The sequence below is a fragment of the Eucyclogobius newberryi genome, unplaced genomic scaffold, assembly GCF_026437365.1.
Source record: "Eucyclogobius newberryi isolate DKJ021-1_F unplaced genomic scaffold, fEucNew1.0.hap1 SCAF_3, whole genome shotgun sequence".
Classification (NCBI taxonomy): domain Eukaryota; kingdom Metazoa; phylum Chordata; class Actinopteri; order Gobiiformes; family Gobiidae; genus Eucyclogobius; species Eucyclogobius newberryi.
The window spans coordinates 24,542,569-24,560,721 of NW_027315945.1; the positions used below are offsets into that span (position 1 = coordinate 24,542,569).

The 18,153-nt window shown below is 39.5% G+C and overlaps 1 protein-coding gene across 1 annotated transcript in view; it reads right to left on the reverse strand.

Annotated features, from left to right (window-relative positions):
• cdkal1 (CDK5 regulatory subunit associated protein 1-like 1) overlaps positions 1-18,153 on the reverse strand; it is a 195,190-nt gene that overhangs the window by 55,640 nt on the left and 121,397 nt on the right. Inside the window, exon 12 of the mRNA XM_072460498.1 lies at positions 13,482-13,544. Within this exon, the coding sequence (XP_072316599.1) occupies positions 13,482-13,544 (63 nt within the window). The remainder of the gene's footprint in view (positions 1-13,481; positions 13,545-18,153) is intronic.

An 18,153-nucleotide genomic window follows, 5' to 3' on the forward strand; every position in this document is an offset into this window, starting at 1 on the left:
ACAGAGCTACAAAGAAAGAGGAATGCCTCCCCTGCATTGATCTTGTGCCATTTGACTTTTAAGGCATAGAATATATGTCGAGATTAAAGTCACTGAGTCAGGAAATCCCTCTCCTATTCTTCAGCCTGTTTAATGAGCTCACAATGCATTTCACTGGCAGCACATCAAACACCAGTACAAACTTCAACATGTTTTGACTTTTAAACACAACGAATCAAAGAGAGAAACATTCCGGTCAAGCAAAAGATTTTTGCATATGCAGTTTTGGTGTTATTTTACACACCATTAATCAAACCCCATATAGGGTGGGCAATATATCGAATGTTAGATAATATCGTGAATGTTGTTGTCATTAAACCACAATTGATAAAGCCTAATCTTGATCCTGACCTGACTCGGGTAAACTAAAGACCTATTTCAAATCTGCCCTTTGTCTCCAAAAAATCTTAAAAGAGTTGTAGTCAAACAGCTTTGTCGTCACTTACAGGACAATAATTCATTTGAAGTTTTCCAGTCAGGGTTCAGAGCTCACCGCAGCACTGAAACTGCCCAAGTTTAAGTCAAAAATGATTTGTTATTAGCTGCTGACAATGGACTGGTCTCAATCCTGGTTCTGTTGGACCTCAGTGCAGCGTTTGACACCATCGACCACAACATTCTACAGCAGAGGTTAGAATATGATGTAGGTGTCAGAGGACAGCCCTTTAGCCTTCTGTTCATTCACAATGGCAATAAACCTTTTATGATTCTGATCGGATAGGTACCAGTTTTTTTTTTTTTTATGTAAACCAGAGCTCCACAACTTAGGCTCTAAAGTAGCCAACGGTGTGCTCTGTTCAGTACTGTCCAATTCTGTTTACTCTTCATATGCTGCCGTGAGGTAACATTATCAGAAAGAATGGCATTAACTTGACACTCAGCTGTATTTATCAATGAAACGCCATCAGACCGATCAAGTAATCAGACTTAGTGCTTATGTGAAGGATATAAAACCTGGATGACACTTAATTATCTGCTTCTTAACCCTGAAAAACAGAGGTCATTGCACTAGGCCCTAAACGTCTTTCAGATGCTTCATCTGAGCAGATAGTCATACTGGACAATTCTACTGTAAGAAACCTTGAGGTCTTAATTCACCAAGAAGCACATAAAGCACATGTTCAAAGCACATATAAAGCAAGCTTGTAAAACAGCCTATTTCCTGCTGCATAATATACCTAAAATCAGAGAAATCTTGCATAAAAGTGTTGCTGAAAATTGTATCTATCATTTGTTATATTTAGATTAGAATACTATAACTCCCTGCATGTCCTAAAAGCTCCATAAAAAACATTAATCTGGTTCAAAATGCAGCAGCACGATTTCTAACAGGAACTAAAAGAAGAGAGCACATTACGCCAGTGCTTGATTCTCTTCACTGGCTCCTGTTGAGTTTAGAATCAAACAGTGGCGGCTGGTGGTGTAAAATATAGGGGGGGGGGGCTATTTGACAAGACCGTGTATTTTTATTTTTATGTCCAAAATTGAATATTTAACATCGACTGTATGAATACTTATTTTTAAATACACGTTTATAACTGAATTAATTAAGTAAACACACTTTATTTCCACTTTTGTTAATGATAATACAAGGCAGATACCATTTGTGAGAAAACACATTTGACATAAAATTACATTTTACACTTTATAAAATATCAGATGAAAAGAGCAAATCAAAAATCTCAGTGATACTGTAACTTATAGTGCAGAGTAGCAATTACTACTTTAAGAGGAAATAAAACAAACAATTGTTGGTGTTTCATAAAACAGCTTCTAAGTGGCATTAGTTACCCTGAACTACATGTGTAACATTTTACATTTTTATATTTAATCATCACAGCCATTATTGCTGTATGGAGACATGTCATTTATAGCATTATTTTATAGGTTTTCTAATAACCAAAGCATATTTTTATGAATAGAAGTTAAGCAATACTTGATGCTTAGCGTTAGCCTTATGCAAGTAATAAACTAAAAAAAAAACTCCTCTTTAGTGTGTTTGTTGTCAAGGTAACGGAGCACGGAGTTTGACACATCACATATCTCGGCTCGGATTGATATGAAATCAGCCAATTTCACTTCAACACGACAAAAGCCAGCAAACAGTCGAGGAGATCATTCTGAATCGTTTTGGACGTACCTTTTGTCACAGACGTCTGTAGATGCAGTTTTAAGACGTAAACACGGAAAACACGGCATGTGGCACTTCCGCGTACGGCCCCATTGCTTTTCTATAGGGCTCTGGGGCGCATTACAAACCGCCCCACAGGTACGTAGAAAAGTGACGCCTGGCTGCGCCACGCAGCAGACCGCGCAAACACACACACACACACAGATATATAGATATATATATATTATTATTCTTTTACACATTTAAACTAATAAGAAAACAACATAATTCTGAACAAATTATATTGTTTTTAGACAAAAAAACATGTAATTGGTAGCTGTGTCTCAGACCACATGACCCTGACCTGTGGAGTGCCCCAAGGGTCAGTCCTGGGTCCCATTCTGTTCAACCTCTACATGCTGCCGTTGGGTCAGTTGATACGCAGTGAAAATGTGTCCTATCACAATTATGCAGACGACACTCAGATCTATGTTTTACTATCGGCAGGTGACTATGGACCAGTAGATTCACTCTGTCACTGCATCCAACAGATCAGTGTGTGGATGCAAAACAACTTTCTCCAGCTGAACTCAGACAAGACTGAAATAATCGTTTTTGGCCCACAGAAACAAAGAGAAAGTGTTAGCGGTCACCTCCAGAGTCTCGCTCTAAAACCTACAAACCAAGTTAGAAATCTGGGGGTAATAATGGACTCAGACTTGAACTTTAATAGCCACGTCAAATCAATAACATCAGCAGCTTTTTACCATCTAAAAAACGTTGCCAAAATCAAAAATATACTGTCAAAACCAGATTTAGAGAGACTTATCCACGCGTTTGTCTCCAGTAGATTAGACTACTGTAACGGCCTGCTCACTGGCCTCTCCAAACGAGCTGTAAAACAGCTGCAGTACATCCAGAACGCTGCTGCTCGGGTCCTGACTAGAACCAGGAAGTACCATCACATTAGTCCTGTTCTCAGGTCTCTGCACTGGCTCCCTGTGGCTCAGAGAATAGACTTTAAAGCAGCTCTGCTTGTGTACAAGTCTCTCCATGGCCTAGCACCAAAGTACATCTTGGATATGTTAGTGCCATATGAACCATCTCGGACTCTGAGGACCTCAGGGACCGGCCTCCTGCTGGTGCCCAGAGTCAGGACTAAACATGGGGAATCTGCGTTTCAGTTTTATGCAACAGTCTTCCTGAAGATGTGAGACAGGCTTCTACTCTGACAATGTTCAAATCTAAGCTAAAAACTGTTTTGTTTAGCTGCGCATATGACTGAAAGGATTTTTTCTTTGCACTCTTCTCTTTTGTTTGTGATTTTATTAGTTTAGAAAATCAGTTGGATTGATAATTTTTAATTTAGTTAATTTTATTGTAGTTATTTTTTTTTATCTTTGCACTCTTCTCTTTTGTTTGTGATTTTATTAGTTTAGAAAATCAGTTGGATTGATAATTTTTAATTTAGTTAATTTTATTGTATTTCTGTAATTTCTTTGTGATTTGAATGCATTTTTCCTGCTGTGTGAAGCACTTTGAATTGCCTTGTGTATGAAATGTGCTCTACAAATAAACTTGCCTTGCCTTGCCTTGCCTTACTTGGCTGATTGACAGGGGGGGCGGCGCCCCAGCCCCCTTAATAGACCAGCCGCTGACTTACAAAGCCATAAATGACATGGGCTCATCCTACTTCGAAGATGCTATAGTACTTCACTCTCATAATGCTGGCCTTCTGGTGGTCCCAAGAGTCTCTAAAAGCACAGTAGGAGGTAGAGCGTTTAGCTACCAAGCTCCTGTATTATGGAATCAGCTCCTGTCCATGTTAAAGAGGCCGACACAATCTCTTCATTTAAGACCAGGCTTAAAACGTTGTTCTTTGAAATCACTTATGGTAATGCCAGTTAGGAACAGAAATAAAAACACCTACAGTTTCCCGGCTACGCTGCCCTAGGAGCAACTATGCTGGGGGGAAGTATGACAGCTTGAGCAATATCCTCTGCTGCTGACTACTTTTCCCATCAACAATATTTAATATTCTATTTCACTCGTCCGTTTACTACTGTTCATATCTTTTTCTCCTCCTTCCATTCCAACCGGAGAGTGGTTCTGTTTGATCATGAGGTCATGATGACCTGTGATCCAAATGCTCCTCAACTGCCTCGAGAAATGGTATCTACTCCAGATGAAAGGCTCTTCATCTGCAGAACAGTTCCTCATCTGACTCTAAAGAACTGTTTCCCCTCTTTAATGGTTCCGGCTCCACAGTCTATCTGCAAATTGAAGCACGGCCACCTGCCCATCCAAGGGAGTCTGATCACTCCATCACTGTGGAACTCCGAGGTTTCTACTTTTTCCTTGCCGAGAAGGAGGGTCTAAGGACACGGGACATTGGAATATTTGTTTAAGGACAGGGAATGCTGGGCAATTTGCTAATTTTCCATAAACATTGTTTAATCAGCTTTTGACTGCTGTTGTAATTTTAGTTTAAAACAATAATAATTTTACAGACGTTTACATTTTTTCTGATCCTCCTGAATAAAAGCAGCGCACATAAAATCTACGAAGAAAATAGACCTTGTACGTGAGGCTGCACCTGTCAATAAACAGGCGGTGCCGACGTTGTAACATGATATTTACACATATACTACATGTCTTTTGAACCGGGGGTCTCGCGGTGCACCCAAGGTCCACTGCGCCCCGGGTCTAATTAGACTAATTTCTCAGTGAATAAGAGTTGGATTGTAATAAAACACACATTTTGAAGTTTAACCTACAAAGAACACATTTGAGCTGTCCCTACTGTCCCCTCTGTCCTTGATTACTGCGTGAGCTGATTTATCTGTGTCTATGTCTTCACATTCGGTTCATCTGCTCCTGAGCTTGTGCTTAGCGAGTGTTACTTGTAACATGAGATATTTACACAAATATATGTTCCATGGCAGTGATGCACAGGTTGTCTTTTGACTCGAGGGGCATGTCGGGCCAAGAAAGTCTCATTTCACTGCTGCATCCGCATGTCCGCGCTCATTAGACTAATTTCTCCGTTAATATGACTTTGATTGTAATAAAACACACAGCATTTTGAAGCTTAAAATATAGAAGACACAAAGACACGTGTCCCTTGGACAGTGACCACTGTCCACTGACGTCTTCTTCTACAGTGTGTCAAACGCTTGCGCTTCCTGCTAGATTGCCCGCCGGTGGCCGTTAGCCAGTAAAATTTATAAATTAGACCCACAGTTGTAATGACCACAAAGCGTAAAAAGTAGCGGCTTAAAGTCTACTTTGTACAATATAACCTGTTTAAACATTACAGGTGAGCCTTTACCATTTCATTCCCTTTTGTATCTCCCTGTACATAGGTTTTTCCATCTGTGTCTCACCTAACGACATCTGTTAATTACAGCTATTTATTAACTCCAAACACCCAATTAACAGGCCTTCAGCACAACAAGCAAACACACTAATCTATACACAACACATTGAGGGACGTCTGCACCAAAGATTATGAAGAAAAATTAAAGCGAGGGCCCAAGATGTGAATAGGTGTCAGAGCTGCTCAAAAGGCTCTTTGTTATTTACTCCTGCTTGATTCCATAAATATTCACTTCAGTCTTTTTGTCCCGCAGTGTGTCTTTGTGCTTCTTTTGTTTTATTTTCTCTCCTGCCCCATGTGAGAGCTGCACTTGTTTTTGCCCCTTTAGCAATTTTGTCTTTTCTTATCATCATTCATACAAGGACTTTTAGATAAAGAAATGAATAATGATGTTGGCTTGTGCTCTTCTTACAGGAATTACTTTTCTGACACTATTAAAATTAACTTTGAGAAATGAAGTACAGGCAGGAATCAATGAAATTATAATAAAATGGATCAAATACATATTTGCACTTTTATTTTGGGGTTGGCGATATTGATAAAAAATATATTTGTTCAATTATTTGTTTTGTGTATCCTGAAAATACAGGCAACACTATGTCCATCCAACATAAACATCATCTTTAACCCTGCTGCTGCCTTCAAAGAAAAAAAAAATACAATTTATGTTTCAAACATAAAACAACAAAAACATACAAACACATACAAAATAAACATTTTCATGTTGTGGAGGGAGGAGGGAGGCATTCTACTACAGATGCCTGTGGGTCATCCAGACGTTAAATGCATTAGTTGTGGTTAAACTATCAGACAAGTGTGAACATGTCAGTAAAATTGAGCACGAAAGGGCAGAAAAATCACATTATTCCCCTTTTTGAAAGTTTACAACATAACACCTGAAGGTGTGGTGTTCTTATGTTGACTAATCAAATGTTTCATATCTTCAAAACAACATTAGCAGTATTCTCTACATTTCTAAAAAAAAAACAATTTAAAAAAATCTCCGGCCATGACCAGTATTTTATTTAGTGTTGTTTGTAATATGAAATTCAAGTGCAGTTTCAACTGTTGAGCCTCTGGTTGTTGGGCCAAATGTCATTGTCCACTCTCACCATAAACTATCATAACAAAATAAAAAAGTAGAAAATGGAAATCCATGTAAGTAAACAAGTAAACATAACAATTGTTCTGTTTTAGTGATTATTTTTGTGCGCTTGTTCAGCACCTATGCATCTTTAACATACAGACTCCAATTTGTAGTTTTTCCTCCATATTATCTGCAGCTAATACTCAAAAGTGTCTCAAACATGTCAAACTGAGACATCCTGGGAATACGACTTGTCAATTTATCTCAAAAGGAAGAACATGAAAGGCACATAAACCACAGCAGTGATGTCACTATTTTTATACTCTTCCCATTAAGTCTAATTTCCACACAAACACACAGAGTGCCTGCAGTCACAGTAAATGTATAATTTTGCTCCCCTGCTGTGCCCCAGTTTTCTCGAAACTCACTAATAATAAGAGAAAAAAAAAAGTCTATGACAGTGATTTGGACAAAGACGCATAGCTCGAATTGACTGACTACACTCTCCTTGATGTGCTGTTTACAAGGACACGGACTACTGCTATAACAAAGTGGATTTAACACAAATTAAACTTCCAACAAGTGCAACAAATGTATGATCTATCTTCTTAAGTCAAGGTTCACAAGAACTTATTAATTTGAGAAAGGGATTTACAGAACCTGCTACAAACTGCTGACAATTATCTATCTGTTCAGATTGGTCCAAAATCATCTGAAAACACATTCACAGAGATACCGTGTCACCAATAATTAAAAGCAAGATTTAAACTGGTGTTAGCATGTCATTTACTACTATAGATAAGACTCACACCTTGTTAAATTAGAAACTAAAGTAGCTTACAAAGGGGATGGTGTCGTGTGTATCTACCAAGACAAAGCAAATTAATCTTACTTTTTTTATTAGAAATGTGTAAGATAAGTCTAGTTTTACATTTTAGCAGTTACATTTGCCAAGGATATGAAAGTTTATTTCACCAAAGATGGCAGAAAAAGTCTGTGCTATGAATCAGTAGCCTGTAACCATGCACCAGAATTACCATATAGATTGCAGTGGGTTTTGTTGATTTAGACTGCTAATATGCCTAATGACAGGGCTATGTTATTGCAATCAGCCACAGACAAACAATTACTGGGGCTGAGAAGTCTAGATACATGTATTAGAAATCCTGCTTTAGTTTTATAGCAAGGTATGGCCCCACATGATAAGTTGTCATTGAGATTTGTTGACATTTGTTTAGCATGATATTTTCTTACATTATTAAAAAAGCAGCAAGCGATAAAGACCATATAATAGCATGCATATTACAGGAATATACAAGGTGTATGCGCGTCGCATTCTCACTTCAACCCAATCATAGCAGGGACTATGATAGAAGTGATGGCATACATACAAATATAAAACACTCATAGCTTTCCAAATGAGACTCTGTGAATAGGGCCTTTTGAATGAACTAGAAAACCTTCACACTTCTATCCAGGAAACCATTTAGCAACATGGGCTCTGTGATTCATTTCTCCTCCATGCTTTTTTGTGTCTTTCTCCTCTCCCACCACAGCGCCATTCAGGTGTCACTCACTCAGCACGCGGCTAAAAGGAGACGGAGCGGTTTTTGAGGCCGCTGAGGAGAGAGAGGAGAGAGTGTGTGGGTGTCTACCTGTCTCTGGTCATGTGAGTGAATAGCACATGGGCCTGATGCCTTTGACCCAACAAATGGAAGCAATCAACAAGCTATTACGGCACGCACTGTGTGGCTCCGAGGCAGCCCCTGTGCTGAGGGAGACAGAAGGGAGTAGCGAGAGGTGAGGGAGAAAGCATGTATTCTGGACTAGTTCCTTTTAAAAAGCAGGAAAAATGGTTTAACAAAGCAGGCAAACTGAGCCATTTGATTGCTTGAAAGTAAAGTTATGCCCACCTCCATTTTCCAGTTCCGTTCTGTGTCAGTAGAAGAATAGAGCTGAGTAAACAGCAAATATGACTTTTTTTGGCTTTTTGGCAAGTCAACCTTGGACTCGGGCCCAAGAAATGTGGAACTTACAAAAAAATTGCGCCTGTGAAGTTATTATTTCAATTTTTTTTTCTTGCAGGTCATGGCTTGAATTATAAGAACTCAAACTATAAAATCTTTCAATCCCAAAACAGGCGAGGGCATCTGGTATTTTAAAAAGAGGTGACATACGCATGGTTAAGAGACTGTCTCTTTCTGTCTTTAGGCCATCATGTAGCCTTTAGTCATTTAGTTGATTAATCGGTCGGTGAAGTCTTAGTTGACCAAACATTTGTATTAGTCGACTATTTTATTGGGATCATCAAAATGATATCGACCGAAGGTTAAAAAAAAAAAGCGGTTTGGAGTGAGTTGGTTTTGAAGAGATTTGTGAGTTTAATCCGATTTTGTACAGATAAATACACTGAACTGGAAGCTTTCTGTGAAAAAAATATGTTGTAATTATGTGATTTCCTGTGGTATTGTCAGTGCACTCTGTGTCAGATGCGCGGGCTGGTCATTGAGACACTTAAAAAGATTTAAGATCAGCACATTGCCCCCTTTAGTAGACAAATCGACCAAGAATTGATTCAGCCGAATACATCCCTAAATATTACACAACAAATTTAAATATGAAAATGGAACTTTTGTGCCAGAATTGACATACTATTTCACAAACTATGTATATATGAGACTTGTATGTGCATGGGGGACGCCAAAGTCAAATGTTTGCACATGTGTTAAGCCCTCGTTACAAAATCTTGACAGATTGAGAGCAAGCATACATTCTCTATACTATTCTATACCGCACAAAAGTCAAGGAGAATGGAGGTCTTGGTCTAAGTTGTGGGTGGAATATCAGTGTCAGTGCATTCGCGGAAGGTCCATATCATTGCTTTCTCTCTGCAGACAGGAGGTGTAACTCTAGCCTGCAGTGTTGGAGATTGTGCCTTTGCAAAGCCTAGTGTATAGCAGGAGGAGTCTTCTTTCAGGAATTAAAGTATTGTCTTCAAAGGAAAGCGTAAGTGCAATCCTAGACATTAAGTATTGACCCTAAAAAGAGCTAGGTAGGCAAACAACTGCACGAGGAGTCGAACAACAAATACACTTTCCATTCTTCTCTCTGCTTCAGTCTCTTGCTCTGAATAGTCAGTTAATTAACAAGAAAAGAGGGAAATGTGTGCCAGGCAAATGTCAAGCTTGACAAAGACGAAGGTTAGCTTTTTACACTAATGCAAAACAACAGCAGCCTAAAAACTCATTCTACAAAATAAAAGTAATTAACATGGCCAGGGGGTGGAGGGTGGGTAGAATACTAATTACTCAGTTTAGAGACGTGCACAAAATATGAAAATATCATCTGCTGGGAAGTGAGAGAATTTGGTTTACTAATTAACCTTTTATTTTCTCTGATAATATAAATAATTACGTGAACTTCTATGAGGCAATGTCGAATCCCCGAAGGAAAGGAGTGTTTTATTCCCTTTCCCTGCACACTTGGTAGTTAGTGCTTGCTAGTTAGGGCCACCTCTAGCTCCCTCCGTCTCCCTTCTTAGTGGCGGTGGTGTCTGGGCAGGTGCAATGGGCCATGTTGACAGCTTGTCCCCTCTTTCTTGCCGCGGGGGAAAACTGTCACCCTTGTCTTTCAGGCCCATGAACACAGCATGGAGAATCTATGTGTGTGAGTGTTCCTGGGAGACTGTGGCAGCACTGTGTACGTCCGTGTGGGGCACTGGCCTCAGACAAAGTGCTCTGCCAGCTTTCTGCCCACTGGTCTTTTCATTGTTGATGGATGGGCCCTGTTCTGCACCATCTGGCTATAGGATACTTCACATTAATCATCACAAACACACACTCCTACACACACAAACAACCCGATAGGTAGAACACTGTTAAATACACTGAAAGAAAAAGATGGATGTTACGAAAAAATTAAGTGAAGAGAGGAATAAAGAGGTAAAGCAATTAGTCCTCGTAAAACATTGTTTAGAATATTGCCTGGCCCGCGGCAATGGGACAATGAAGCGCTCCCCACTCACAACCCCCACCCCTCTCAGTCTTTATTAATGACCTTTCTGTACATATAGGAGGATGCATATTAGCAATAATGGGTATAATGGGTGTGAATCTCCAATTTCCCCTCCTCTTTGAATCTTAGCAATCTCTCCCTCTCTCGTACACACACAAGAACACACATACACAATGGTAAACACATAATGTCCTTACATAAACTGAGCCAAAGGGCAGGCACCTTAAGCAAGTAATGTAAAATGAGGGGCATTATCTGACTTCATTTATTTCTATCTACCGGCTATGTGGGAGCTTAATCCAGCTGATTTGCCCCGGCGTTGGCTCGCTGTGTGTGGACATGGGCAAGGGCAGGCGGAACAGTGGTTGATCAGGGAGGAAGCATGCTTGACATTAGATTTATTATCATTAAATCATATCTCACAGCTATCTGGGTTGGTAATGCAAAAGGATTTATTTTCACATCTACACAATCTATGGAAAGAGAATGAGACCTACAGGAGAACAGCGTGCAGCCTGAGCTCCACAGCAGATGGATGAGAGATTTCTGGAGCAATGTTTAAACAGATCAGTCGAGACAATGCTTTGTGAAATCATATCCTTTAGCTATAGTTAGGGATGCACCAATTCTCCTTTTTTTTAAGTTTCGATACCGATAACAATGCCTTGGCTTCAAGACGATATACCCGATATACATCAACTCATACCAAGGCAGAAATTGGCATTTGTTTCCTTAAAACATAAGAACATATAATTAAACTGGTTCAAATGTTTTAGCCTTTGATCTATGATTTAATTACAGAACTGCTTTTATGAGACTTAGTATATGCATAGGCCCAAACAAGACATTGACTGAAACTATTTCTGATCTGGCAAAAAAAATGTTTACATGTCTCTATGGTTGTTATTGCTTTGTTTGGAATGTTACACAATATTGTGTATTCAGATGACTGAATGAGCTTTACCATGGTGACAGGAAGGCTAGACATTGTTACAAGATACTTTTTTTTTTTTGAGGTCCCAAGAGGTCTCAAGAGCTATTGTTTTCTTCCCAGATGAAAGCTACTCAGCTAAAGATGATGTCATTTTATTAAACAATCATTTTTATTTATTTGATTGAAGACTTTGCTCACATGATGAATTTGCTGTGCATAATGTTTTGTCATTGGCAGAAAGCCTCAGAGCCAAGCCTCAGAGTTCACCTTTAATAGAAAAGGTCTAAACCAGCAGCAATTGCCATGTTGAATTCATCCAAAAAAATTTAATAATCATAGATAATAATAATAATGACAAACAACAGTATGACAAAACAAATAAAACTACGGCATAAAAAGTCCTACGTACAAGTCCCATTCAGTCCAAAGTCTATCAAATATGTCAATTTTCAAATTAATTCTGAAAGTATTTTTTTCCATTCATCTGATGTCTAATATCTGTTACTATGGCAATCTAGTTCATATTCCAAGTATTACGGTTGTGATCAGATTTGAAGCTTCATTAAAGGTTACAGGGTTACATAAGTTGCAAACATGAAGCTGAATTATGATAAATCATTGTGCGAAAACTTTTATTAATTCAAAAGTCATGTGCCTGTTGTGCACTAAATAATTATTAGAGCCAGGATGAATGTGTTGTCGTGTGTGGGAGGCAGAGATCCGCGGCTGCCACACAGAAAACGTGATCTCTCTGATATCATTTTAATTAGTGCGTAACATATACCAATTTTACAAAAGGCACAAACTCCACTTACCGTATGAACTCGGCAACGATGAACTAAAGCTTTCCTAAATTATGCTGTGTGACATATGTGAGGAACACTCCAATCATCAGCACTTAAAATGTGCAGTGTGGTGGCAGGTAGATATATACATGGATGTATTTGATGGTCTTGTTTGTCACATCTGCAGGCATGAAATAACAACTGCTCAAACCACTGATTGTGTCCATTGGTCACACATCTGATTGTGAAGTGCAAATGCATTAAGCTAAAAAAATAAATAAAAGAATCTTCCCTGGATCAATATTGCCAATGTGTAGAGTGTATAAAACATATATAAAATTGCGTAACATAGACATTTATTGAATTATGAAAATGCCTAAACAGCCTTCTAATCAATATTAAAAATCAGTCCAGTATTTTAGGGTTAGGGTTCTTTGGTATTGTTTTAACTTGTGTGAAAGTCAAAAACTTTGATTAATCATCATTAATCATGGAGAAACATCAAACACATCACGTTATGGTTTCTGCTCACTGTTGGACTATCAAAGAGCAATGTCAAGAAACTAAAACCATATTCCACTGGGCAAGCTATTACAGCTGAAAAATGCTGTGACAGATGTTGTCAAAGATTTGGCAGTCTCAGAAGGACATCTTTATAGAAGAAGTCACACACAGCCACCCAGTGTTGTCACAAGGGTCTCATCATCATAAGCATGCCTGAAGAGCGCCATGTTCAATCTGCTGTCAGATGTTAACCTCATAATGGATGAGCCAGGCACACACAAATACCGGTGTACACGCACACAAACGCGACTAAGAAGATTTATCTGGGACTTTCAATCTTGGCCACACTTACTCGCACACACACAAAATGTAATCAGGAGGCAACACTTGAGCCGTCCTCATCCACTAGATTGCTGACAAGAGGCGTCCATCTTGAAGAGATGACTAACTCATCACTCAGCCTTTAAGACAATATAGTGAGGGTGACCTACAAGTGCTTGCGTGTCAATGGAAGACTTGTAGACTAAAGGTGAATGAGGCTCTGAGTTTCAACCATTAAGAAATAGACAGTGAATGAGTGCACGTACTGTATAAACGACTTGCAGCCAAGACGGAGGAACCGCACTTACCTTGTGGTCATAAGGGTTGTATGAGTGGAACAGTTGTGATAGCTCTTTCGTCCGCTGTTTTTTCTGCAAATAAAATACAATGTTTCAGGAATCATGTATGAACTTTAAACGGAGAAATTGCAGAAAATACATCTTTTGTATAATTAATAGGAAAATAGGGATTATTTTACCATTTGTCTTTGTGATTAACTCCTAACCGCCAATGTCCTTAATGTGTAATGAGATGCACAAGCGGGAGACATGACTGTTTGATATGTGCCACTTGTTAATGCAATCAGTTACACAAGGCCGAAGCAGTTACAAAAAGCGCTAATTAGCTCACTGATTAGGCCACAGCCGGCTAAAGGGAAGGAGAAGCGCTTCTGTTGCTGAAGGGACTTTGAATTTCATACAGTAATAATCTTCTTCAAGTGTCCTAAGGCTACATTTCTACATGCAGAAACAACTTACAAGTTGTTCGGCTTGCTGATATCTTATAAAGACATCATTTTAGAATAAACAGTAGCGTATGAATGCAGCCTGAACACACAAAGGAAGAGCGGTGAGCATGAATGGACGCACACAGAATTTGGGCTTTCAGTGACGTTTCAATTCAGCTACAACAAAGCTTCAGTAATATAATTTTAAGAGTTCCTGGACTAAAGAATGTGAAGGGCCAAGGTAAGCATGGCGAAAAGGTAAATAAACCACTGAAATATGGACGGACAAAGAATTAACATAACTTTATTGTGTTCTGTGAATGTAGTACAGAACTCTATTTAGTTTAGTGCCACCTTGACTTGTACTACTTATGAAAAAGACAGCTCTCTCACAAAGGATTCCTACCTTACTCTTTATTCAGTGCACCTCTTTTTCACGTTTGCCTAATCTCCTACTGTTAATGTCTGATTCATGGCAGAGTCCTTATCATTCACCCTCATAATCACTGGCCTTGTTCCTCCGCAATATCTCAATCCTTGTTTTCAACTGACACTCAAAGGGCCCTTCACAATCTCTAAATCCTCTTTTCTCTCTTTTTTGTGTGTGTCTTTGCACATATCCTTAAGTGTTGCACCCTCTCCCTGGATCCCTGTGTTTTCTTCTTTCAGGGGGAAAACTCATACTAATCATTGTGTCTCCCACCCTTCCCTGTTAGGCTGTACCTCCAGCTCCTCCTCTCTCGCTCTCACTCTGCCTAGAGCAACCTCGACTGAGCTCTCATCATGCTCCTCAGCACCTTCCCTTCGCCCCTCGCCAACTTTTCATCATTCACCCCATCGCTCGGTATTCACTCAAGTGTGTGTATGAGGAAGACTAAGACAGATGTAACTGCAGGTAAGGATTTTTCAAACCCTGGGTGCTCCCTGCTGAATTTACTCAGTCCATCAGCTCGCATAGACTAGCTAAGCACCACAGGCTCAGACTCAGAGCAGCACATGTTCTCTCCCCCACATGCTTTACATCTGAATTCATTTACCAGCAACTATACAGTGTGGAAAGTTACTGTAAAGAAAAACAAATATCTATATGTATTTGCAGTTTCTTAATAGTATAAAAACAAGCATGTTTAAATGGTCTTATGTGAGAATTTGTGATCTCAGTTTCTTACTGGAAAAAAGACGCACATATTTGTAATGTTTTTAATTAAAAATAATTAAATACATAAACCTCACCCCCCACCCTCCTGTTCTTTCTGAGAGGCCGCCTACCATCAAACCTCGTGCAGAAGCACGCAACAGCTCCGCTGCTACACGTGCGTTTGTTTATTATTGCATCGGATCTCTCGTCTCCGCAGATTTCTGTCTCTTCTGAGCCAGCTTGAACAGTCTTTCTCTGTCATCATGTTTGTACTGTACACTGAAGGAACTCGCTAAACACACACCGGCATATCAACCACGCATGCCAGGGAAACATGCTGCTATCATGGGAACAAGGCTGCAGGTGTGCAATAGCACGCAAGGAATGATTGACATGTGGGAGAACTAATTGGCTGTCCACGCTCGAGGAAATGAGACTCAGATTGCGCGCCAAAAATCCTCTAATTCCTTTAAGGTTAAATATTTTATAATTCTCAGAAGATGTTCCTGAAAATATGCCAGTTTCTGCTTCCAGTGAGTGACCAAAATGTATAGTTCGATGAAATGTAACTGGTTAGTTGCGGTCATTTAGACATACATCGAAACAATTTACCAGCATATGGTATAACTATATGATACGCAAGTTTGCAGTTTAAGAATACCATAAAAACAAGCACTAATTCACAGTGACAGCAGGTCCCACTTGAAAGTGATACATTAAGTCTCAAGCTCTCACATTGTATAAATAAAGGATTACCGGTAATAAAAAGTAATTAAGAAATTAAAGAATTATATGCTTCAAGTTGATGTTGGTCGCAATTAGAAACCATTATTGCTCACTCCATGAGCGCACAGCTTCTGTGGATGTACGGTTTACACTAGGACAGTGGCCATGTGTGTGAACATGGTCCATCAACCTGAGAAGTTAATCTAGCATACTGTCGAGGTTGTGCTGGTGACAACCCAGCAATGCAAAGCCATTGTGTGTGAGTGTCTGTGGACCTGTCACTGAGGTGATGATGAACGATGGTTGTTACCATGACGTCCATCTGTTGTTGCCGCTAGAGACGGATGCTGCATGTAACGGGAAGTGACATTACATGGTTGTATACACTTGTATCATACCAACTCTAAAAATGTAATATGGGCTTGCTCACAAACAAACAGTACTGAATCATGAAACTATGATGGCCATTCGTCCATGTGTGCTTTACATAAAAATATTTGTTTTCGCAAAGAAGAATGTATACATTTTTAACCAAAGCTTCATATGAGCCTATGCGCGGATTGCAGGGGTATGTTTATTTCACATTCAGGAGTAATGCAAAGGGAAAGATGTGTGTGCAAGGTGCCTTCGCCTCTGGCTCCGTGCACATGTCGGTCTTTTGATAATGACAGACAGATGTCTGTGCAACAGAGCTTACACCCTGGGCTATCTGTGTGTGTGCGGTTATATAGGCTAGATTTACATATCCCCTAAAGCACAGGCAGCAGTAAGTTTGTGGGGGTGATGAAGATGAGTTTTGACTTCTTCACATAGTAAATCAGGGTAAAGCTTTTTTTGTTTTATATGTATACATGAAGGTAGCAGGGTGCAGCCGGTATCATGCGTATGTATGTTTTTTCAACATTTTAGATAATCTTAATTAGACCAAAAATGGCCACATGAGAGAGGGGGATGTGTGCTTAGCCAATACCATTTGCACAGATGCATTATTGTGTCTATATATTAAAACGTGTGAATAGACCTTTACCTGTTATTTCTAGTAATGTGCATTTTTCACATCCTGATGAAGACCATTAGTGTTTGCCGGAGCTGCTAGTTAACAGCAGTACAAAGAACAGCCGCCTGATAACCTATGCAGGTGTGTTAGCGGATTATTAGCGGACCAGGACCTCATTAATCAAGCTGGCTCCAGACAGAAATTTAACCATTAACTCAACCTTAATACCTGTTAGACTGCGTTTAGTCAAGTGTTATTATGTCCCCTGATATGTGAGAGAGAAAGGGCCTTGGCGTGGGGAACGGGAAAGGGGAAAAGGTATGTGTGCGAGTGTGTGTGTCCAGGCATAGATAAATGATAGTGAAGCTATGAGATAAAGCTACGAGTGGCTGGCCAGCTGTTTTGCACTGACAGCTGCAGCACTGATGCCTCCTGGGTAATGGAGTTCTTAACCAATTACAACCTGGGGAAATTAAAAACGCTCTCCCACTGGACGGCCATTCTCCTTTTCTTGTGGTTCAGTCTCTTACATCTGCTCACTTTTAACTCCGTCCTACATGTTAACAGACAGGCCGTCCCAAACACACATAGACACACACAGACAGACACACACAGAGACACACAAACAGACACACACACACAGACACACAAACCCTGTCCACAGCCTCTGCTCAGCTCCTCCATTTATCAAGGCTAAGTTCTAGTCACCTGGGGATGATTATGGAGATCCGAGCTAATAGCATTCACATCCTTTTATTCTCACCGTGCACCCCTCTGTCCTCGTCCCTGCACCCCTGTGGTCTACTTTTCCACCTCCTCACGGTACTCGCCCATCCATCCCTGTTCACCTATTACTAAAGGTGAGCCCTGTGCATATTATCATACACCTGTGTTCTCCCCAAGGCACCTGCTAAAGAAATATTCACGTTTACTTTTGTGGCAGTTGGTTTTTGTGCACATCCTGGATACAAACAAATGATATAATTCCAAAAACAAAAACATACATTGTGAAAGTTGCAATAATACATATCTTTTGAGGTTCTAAATACATACAGAATATCAAATTAATGTCTAATTTCTAACCCATATCTAAAAGTTTATGTGAATACATTTGTAAGCTCAAATCTTTCCCTACGTCAAAAAATGTAATGCTAAAACTGGTATTGAAACTAGATTCTCGTTGGAGCAAGTATCAATACTGCAAAAAATAAATAAAATAACCCCCCCCCCCAAAAAAGAAAAAAAAATGTGACTGACTTTTTTTTTTTTTATTTGATTTTTTTTTACAGTTTTAGAATGATCTTGAGCTTTATAAGATCTCGGTATTGAGTATTGAGTACATTCCTAGACACCGGTCTAGTTTATTAGAAAGTTTATCAATTACACACTAAA